Source organism: Nanorana parkeri, unplaced genomic scaffold (genome assembly GCF_000935625.1).
Source record: "Nanorana parkeri isolate BGI_ZX_2015 unplaced genomic scaffold, ASM93562v1 scaffold1431, whole genome shotgun sequence".
Taxonomy (NCBI): Eukaryota; Metazoa; Chordata; class Amphibia; order Anura; family Dicroglossidae; genus Nanorana; species Nanorana parkeri.
The window spans coordinates 317,450-326,040 of record NW_017307699.1 but is presented as its reverse complement, the minus strand read 5'-3'; the positions used below and the strand labels follow the sequence as shown (position 1 = coordinate 326,040).

Here is an 8,591-nt window from a genome sequence, read left to right as displayed (position 1 = left end):
CTCTGAAGGTCCCCCCCCCCCTTACGATAATCGTACGATAATCGCGGGAAATCCCGCGATCGTACGATTATCGTAAGGTGTGTGGTAGCCGTGCGACCTCTACTACTGTAAGGTCGCACGACTTTGAACTTACGGACATGTTCGAAAACCCGCCAAGCATTGTACGACGTTCGGCGGGTTTGTGGCATGTCCGTACGATAACAGCCGTACTTGCCGGTGTGCGCAAGCGCACACTGCCCGTTCGGCATTGCGGTCATGGGAAGCCCGCCCCTCAGGGGGCGTGGCTTGCGATCATCGCAAGTACGATCTGCCTATGCAAGATAGGCAGATCGTACGTTTTTTTAAGTACCTTACAACCATCGCAAGACAAAAGTCTTGCAATGGTTGTAAGGTGTGTGCCCAGCCTTACCCATTACAGAGTATTGGTTCAGGACTTGCTCGCAGGGAGATGGAAAAGCCCCCCCGAGTAGTTATGAGCGCAGATAATCACCAGCAATATCCATTTTTCTTATAATGATCTTTTCAATTTTCAATTCACTTCTTTAATATAATGTGCTTCCCACAGCACCACAATACTTTCCCTTTTATAGCTAGCTTTAATTACAATGTCTGATCGCTTCTCATTCACCCTTCGTCAGGTTGACACTCCTACATCAAAGAAATTAACGATTGATCGACTGATTAATCGTTAATTTCCACACCCCTAATATACATACAGGGCTTGAAAAATGTCCTCATAGTTCTCCTTTAGGCTGTGTTCCCACCTAGGCGTTCGAAATATGCGTGTATGACGCGCGACTTGCGGTGCATGGTTTAACCAGGATTTGCAGCCCACAAAACGCGTGTCAAACGTGCGTTTACGAGGGCTATCCGGCTGTATCCTAATGGATACACGCGGAAATACGCACGTTCCGACACGCTGAAATACGCCCAAGTGAGAACCATGCCCATAGGAAATAATGGGATTTCACTTGCAGGGCGTTTTACAGCGCGTCGATCAGCGCTGTAAAACGCCCAGGTGTGAACCCGGCCTTAACTGCTCTAAAATTATTGCTCTCACTCAGTTTGCGGCGATATGCAACATGTGCGGCACGTAGGCGCACCTGACGCATATATGCGTGTGTATTAGGGGGGCGCGGAAATGTTTAAAAAAATAAATGTTATGCTTTTATTTTTTTAAAGAATCTTTCATTTTTTTATTACATTTTTTTTTTACATACAACTTTATTGCTATTACATGGGCGGCTAAGAAGCATCCTATGGGATAGCCAATTTACATGACAGGTCCTCTTTAGGGAGACATCAGGGGTCTCCAAGACCCCTAATGTCACCTAAGGACCTCCAGAGAAACTGATGAAGCAGAGATCGACTTCATCAGCTTCTCTAGCTGGAGAGTGACACTGAATGCAGGAAGTGATGTAATCTACATCACTTCCTGCATTCGGGGACTGAAAGGAGATCAAAGGGAGTTCGTATACTGAACTCCCTTTGATCTCCTGTCACAGAGCCGTGTTGCTCCCGGCCGCATCGGGCACAGCGGATCTCGGGACCGGCAACAGCAGGGACAGCTGCTGATACAAGCGATCGAGCGTCTCTCGAGACGCTCGATCGCTTGACTGTAAAGCTCCCGGCCGGCCGTGTAATTACAACGTGTAATTACACGGTATACACAATGTACATTATTCTGACCAGCCTACATTCATTATGATGAATTTAGTGCGACATTATTTTGTTGATTCTCTCAGTATAAATACTGTGATGAATATGCATAGTGGCAGCGAAGGAAGAAAGTTCAGGAAAAAGTGGAGAACCTGGCATTGGTAGCCAATTAGGTTTCATCTTAATTTTGTTCTAAGGAAATTAAACAAGGAGTCTGACTGGTCTCTACAGGCAGGTTCTTCACTTTTGCAGAGAGCATGCTTTTCTCCCATCCCATTTTTTTTTTATTAAGCACTGTGTCATATTTCATTTGTGATAGCTGACTAGGTAAGCACGCTCACTAAGCAACAAAATTGTCAGTTCAGTCATGGAAATCTTCTTTTACTGTCTGCAAAGCATATGATGCCATCAGAAAAAGAGCTCTGAAAGAGATTTTACTTGAGTCAAAACCAGAGCCCTTTAGCCGATAGCGGGAAATATATATATATATATATATATATACATACACATACACATATATATACACACACATATATATATATATATCACAATACATTTTACATCTTCACGTACATACATATATCGGTTTAAAATTATTTTTTCATCTGCCACATAAAAGTTACTTATCTCTTGTTTGAAATACCTTGGGAAGAATTTCTGGATGAAGGAATGCAGTGTTTCTCATAGCAATCCACACAAGGAAACTAATGAATACACTTTAATTTAACTGCTCGATGGATGACACATAACCCAGATTTAAATCAGATTGCTTTGCAAGATAAAATCACCCTCATGAGGAAACTAGAATTTGATACTGTGTATGGTGTAAAAGGATTGCTTGCATATAGCATTGACTCTACAGTAACTGAAGGAAACTGGTCATGAGAGCAATATGGGATATGCCTTTGGGGACACTGACCTGGAGCAAATGCCGATTAGTCCTTACTTCAACTGTTTTGTGTTGCCGTTTACTTGTTCTCAGAGACTCAAAGTAATTAATCCAGGGGATCAGTAGGGCAGCAACTATAATTTCCAGAAGGAGAGGTCAAGCAATGGCAGCCTCCAAGTTTGTTTCATGAGAGGTTTCCTCTATGACCACAAGTCACGAGTGATGTAAAGCAGATTTATACCACACTTTAGTGCTATCTTTGTTATAAACTGACAGATTCCACCACCTTCCTGCCCCAGTCCAATACTGCAATAAACAGTGTAAACCTCTTGGTTACCTTATAATAGGGGTGCCCATCTACTGGTAGATCGCGATGTCCTCTCCTCTCGCCCGTGGGGCTTCTCCTCTGGATCCCCGCTGCTCTCCCCATCTGTATGCATCAGGTATCCGAGGAGAAGTGAAGGAACCGCTGCAGTCGGCGGCGGGGGAGAGGGGCGGGGGCAGAGAGAGAGAAGCTCGGCCTGGATCTGACAGCCGGCGCCTCTCTCTCCCTCCACCGCTCGACCTTAGTTCTGCGACAGCGACTCCGTCCTACCCCCCTCCTCCCCACGGCTGAAGTGCTTCTTTCACTTCTTGTCGGATCCGCCTCTGCCCAGGACAGCAGGGGGGATCCAGAGGAGAAGCTGAGCCCCCGTGTGTGGGGGAGCTGCAGAGGATCGGTACATATTAGTGATATGTTCCGATCCTCTGTGCAGGACAAACACTGGAGCGATCAGCTGATCACTCCAGTGTTTGTAAATAACTGGGGACTATGTGTCCCCAGTTATGAATGAACAGGATGTGATTTACATCACTTCCTGCTAATTCATGGGTTTCTCAATGAAGAGAAGCACTCTGTACAGAGGCTCCTCCCCATTCAGAAACTGGATAATAGTAAAATATTCTCTGAATGAATCGGAAGCCTTTGTGTGTCAGTGACAGCCAGTGGATTTTCCAGTAGGGTATTGAGCATGCACTGTAGTAATAAGGCAGGGGCTCCCACAAATTTTCGTCTGGAGATCTACTTTTCAAATGACGAGCTCAATGAGATCCCTCCAGCCCCTGAATGCAGGTGTTTTTGCGTTGGTAGATCTAATTGAGCTCGTCATTTGAAAAGTTGATCGCCAGACGAAAATTTGTGGGCGCCCCCGCCTTATTACTACAGTGCATGCTCAATATCCTACTGGAAAATCCACTGGCTGTCACTGGCCCTAAAAAGCATATTATTTTGTGATCCTTAGTCACCTGGCAGATCCAGGTACAGTGCTATACCAGGCCACGTTTTAACTAAAATCACTTTATTTCACAAAGGCACAACATCCCTGGCCATGAAAAGAACAACATTCAAAGATCAGTATAGCCCATAAGATTCTACTTTATAGCACCTTTAGTGAACCCAAATTAATGAAATATGATTACTGACTGTTTGCTATGGGTTGCTAAACCTTAAGTTCAAAATCTGTCATACAATAATAGTAACCAAGCACGAGTGTATTCTTCTCAAACTTCTGAAAATGAAGATTCTAATCCTAAAAACATTAAAAATAGCTTTTTTATTATAATAGTCACAATTGAGGAAACCTTTGTGTTTCCTAGCTCAGAACTTGATTAGAATACTTTTTATATTGCCTTAATCTCTTCTACAATCTCAATAGAATGGAACACCTAAACCTAACAATGGCAACAAATCAGGTAGTTTATGGCCTTACAGTGCAATTTGTGACCATCACGGTATGGCCGTTTCCCGTGGTCTTCAGTTAGAAGATAACGCTACATATCAATATAGGCCAATTTCCCCAGAAATCGTTATACATCTTTAAATCGCATGGAAACCTAGGAATAGATCTATACTGCAGTTATACAAATGACATTACCAGAGCAAATTGCATGTTGAGTTTCATCTGCTCTGCAAGAACAGTGACATTGTGGAATAAATGAGGCTGCATGTGACTCCACATATGTGGGAACCACCAGAATTCCTTCCTGTGCATGAGCAGCATGTCGTCCCCCTCATCTTCCTCATCTGTGCCTTAAAAAATAAAAGAAAAAAAATTATACACATTAATCTCTACTTTATTCCTATGAAAATCCACCAGCACATTCAAATTTCCTCCAACTTTTTGCTCCTTTGTTTCTTTACATTTTATAAAACAAAACACCTATCAACAGCCAAAAGACTGTCACCTAATGTCGCAATATTAGCCTTCAAATTGTTACACTGCTTTGTTTTTGGTAAGTAATCATCAGTTTATCTAAGCATTGACGGTCTTAAAACAAATTTGAAATGTATGTGGACTTCTTAGATGGCTGTATCAAGCAGAATAAACACAAAGTACCGTATTTTGCGGTCCATAAGACGCACCGGACCATAGGACGCAGGGAGGTCCGGCGCGCCTTATGGGGCACTCGAGACTGTAGCTTCTGTGACAGCTTCTATGACAGAAGCTGTGACAGAAGCTGCAGTTAGTGACCGCTGAGACAGGTGGTGCTGTGATTACAGCGCCACGGTCTCAGTGATGACACAGAGCAGGCGAAGAACGACTATTCTTCGTCTGCTCTATGGTTATCTCGATCGTCGCCGCTGCTCGGTTTTAATACGAGTGATCTTATTAGATCACTCGTATTAAACGAGCAGTGGCTCCTGCTGCTGTACTCGATCGCCGCTGCTCGGCTTTAATACGAGTGATCTCGTTAGATCACTCGCATTAAAAGAGCAGTGGCTCCTACTACTCGCCCGGCGCCCGAAACAGCATGTCTCGGGCGTCGGGATTCGCTCCATAAGACGCAGGCACTTTTTCCCCCTCCTTATGGGGGGAAAAAAGTGCGTCTTATGGAGCGAAAAATACGGTACATGGAGTATAAAATGTTTTCCTTGACTACATAAAGTGCCATAGAGGGCCAGCCACATAGACTACAGCCTTTCATAGGTCCAATGGGTGCTATGCCATGTACATTACCATGCCTTCAAACTGTCCCCATTTGGAACCAAATCCATCTGTCTCTTTTTCCTCCTCAGTTGTCCCTCTTTTTGGTCTAATGTACAGATATCTACAAAAAAGGTTCTATTTAACTACCAAAGTGTTATTCTGCACTAGAACACTTATCTTAATTATCTTATTTGCTTTTTTTGAAGAGCCAGAATAAAAGGAAAAGCAATGATTAAAATAAAACTACATTTTGGGATTAACCAATCGTTTTGGCATATAAATTCATAACAGCCCAAATACACTGTGCTGGAAGGTGGCCCCAAAAGATCCTCAACAATGGAGCTCGGAACATCAAATGTGTATGTATAAAAATACACAATGTGAAAATAAAACATTAAAAAGGAGAACTATGAGGTGAGTGATTTCCACTCATCCTCATAGTTAGAGCCCGACCTGTGACATTGAAACTGTCACACGTCGGCTCTATTGATCAGGAAGTGAGCGAAGACATACCATCGCTCACTAACTTCCCGATCATCTCCCTGCAGAGACCGGTCAGTCACCGCTCCCCGCAGGGATTTCCCCCTCTCCGATCCTCCAGCGCTGACTGGAGGAACGGACAGGAGAGGTGGCGGGCACAGCTGGCTCTGCCTCTAGATAGGCAGAGCCCGCTGTCCATCAGTCAGCTGGGTGGATCACGACAGTATTGTCGCGAGGGATCCATCCCGGCTGCGGTGCTCTCAGTATATCGCGGGCAATAGCGAGCTATATACTGAGCTTTGGGTCATGGAAGGACGTTAGTATAGGTCCTCCCGTGACCCTATAGAGAACTATAGGATTAAAAGGTTACCCCAGTTATCTTTTAAATGTAAAAAGTAATGTTGTGTGACCTATTGGCTGCCATGGGTTATTCAAACTAACTTAAATCTTCCAGCAGCAACTCAACTCAAACTATACTCTCCTTACTATGCAGCCAACCATCTTTTACCATGACATCCAGGCTGCCAATACTAGGGGATCTGACAGGCTTCTCTCCCACTTAAAAAGAGTGGGTGGTTCTCAAAAGTTTATTTCTAACAAAATTAAAGACAAGCATGCATGTTCTCAACAACAAAAAGACAAAAAAATGAAAAGATTTTCTAAAAATTACCTGTGTGGTAGAACTTTCCTGAAAAGCCCAAGTTAAAAGTGAAATTTGGTACTAGTGTTCTTAGCTTGCTCTGGGTGTTCAGCAGCGCCTAAAGGAAAGACAGACCGACAATGATGTCAGCATTTCAAAAAAGTAGACAAGATCGCCCATTGCATTTGCCAAAAGATTAAATGATCAAAATTTTTGACACCTTGTTAGTGGAACCACACAATAAGGATTGCTCAACTACATGTGTACCCTGCATAAAAGAAAATATCCCATTATAATCAAGTTTTGCAGGCCAGGATTAATTACAAACTTGGTGACTATCTAAAGTCACAATATGGCTGCACTATTGGTAGGGATTCTATTTTAAGGTTTGTGGAAATTAAATCTAATCCTTGGGGGACAATTATTACTGACTCACCTATTGTATTACTACAAATCTCATGCAACACCACCTACTGTGCATTCACAGCCACTACATTCATGTATTCAGTCTGCAGAACACAACACAAAGCAGTTTAATGATGCTACACTTTTAAGGCGATGACTTTGCCAAGGAAGGAAGCTACCAAGCTAACACAGCAAATTACCACTTGATTTCACTGAAAGCAAGACAACAGATGGAGGTGTTAGGAGCAAACCTTATAAACTAGAATTGAATCTGCGAAGAGCAAATGAGGCCATAAACTGCAGCAGCCTAAATGTTTTTCTGACAGAACAAGGTTAATAAAATGATAATGCAGTTTGCCCAAGTATGGAAATCACTTAACAGAACCACCTAAAAAAAAAAGTAAGTTAGTTTTTCTATTCCCTAGGCTTTAAATTTGCAAATTAGAGACCACCCACGTCTATAACACCAACAAATACAGGAAGATAGTTTTACATATTATAAAGAGACAGGAGACCCAAAAAACGTCCGCTTGAAAGAGATCTACAGATAACACTACATCATACTTATGTAGCAGCAATTTCTTCACCTGCACTGACAAACTAAAGCTGGAATTCTTACTAGTTCCTAATACTAACACTTTCATACTCCCTCCATCTGGTCCTTGGTAATCTGACTGGACAGAGGAAAATGCTCATGCTGCTCTTGAAGTAATGTGTTGGGTAGTGAGGGTTAGAACCTCTGCTGGATATGAAAGGAATATGTACAGTACTGTGCAAACATTTTAGGCACTTGTGAAAAAATGCTGTAAATTAAGAATGCTTTCAAAGAATGCAATAAATAGTTTTTCTTTATCAATTATTAACCTACAAAGTGCATAAACAGAAAAAAAAACTACATTTATTATTAGGCATGTCTACCCTTTGCCTTTAAATAAAACCGAATTCTCCCAGGTATACTTGCACACTGTGTAAGGAACTTGGCAAGTAGGTTGTTCCAAACATCTTGGTGAAATACCCAGTAGTTCTGTAGATTTAAAATGTATCATAACTGTAAATGCCTGGGTTATGTTGACCCAATTGTTGTTTGTTGATGGTGTTGTTGTCATCATTGTTGTGTCTCAGACACTTGCAAAAATCAATACAAATTATCTTTAAAAAAAAAAATGTATCATAACATTTATTTTACGCTTGTTGCATGTTCTCATTCACATTGTGTGTGTGTGTGTATATTTGCTTATATTTTTACATGGTTTATAGGTGCTTAAAGTGGACCTTTACCCCTTTCACTAAAAATCAGCATTCAGCTCTGCATGCCGATATAAAATCATCTTATATTAAAGGAGAACTATGGGGTCAGTGTTTTTCCCCATAGTTCTCCTTAGGGTAACGGGAGGACACAAACTAGCATCCTCCCGTCACCCTAAGCTCAGCATACCACGAGCTACAGCTCGCGGTATACTGAGACACGGCAGCCGGAGCGGATCCCGACGTAGATGACGGGATCCGCCCAGCTGCGTGAGTAACAGCTGGCTCTGCCTATCTAGAGGCAGAG

At 42.5% G+C, this 8,591-nt stretch overlaps 1 protein-coding gene across 2 annotated transcripts in view; it reads right to left on the bottom strand.

Moving 5' to 3' along the window:
- Nucleotides 1-8,591, bottom strand: part of NDST2 (N-deacetylase and N-sulfotransferase 2) — a 70,206-nt gene that overhangs the window by 34,617 nt on the left and 26,998 nt on the right. For both annotated transcript variants that reach the window (XM_018569946.1, XM_018569948.1), the window contains exons 2-3: nucleotides 6,665-6,752; nucleotides 4,462-4,616 (exon numbers count right to left, since the gene is read on the bottom strand). In XM_018569946.1, coding sequence (XP_018425448.1) covers nucleotides 4,462-4,616; nucleotides 6,665-6,752 — 243 coding nt within the window. The remainder of the gene's footprint in view (nucleotides 1-4,461; nucleotides 4,617-6,664; nucleotides 6,753-8,591) is intronic.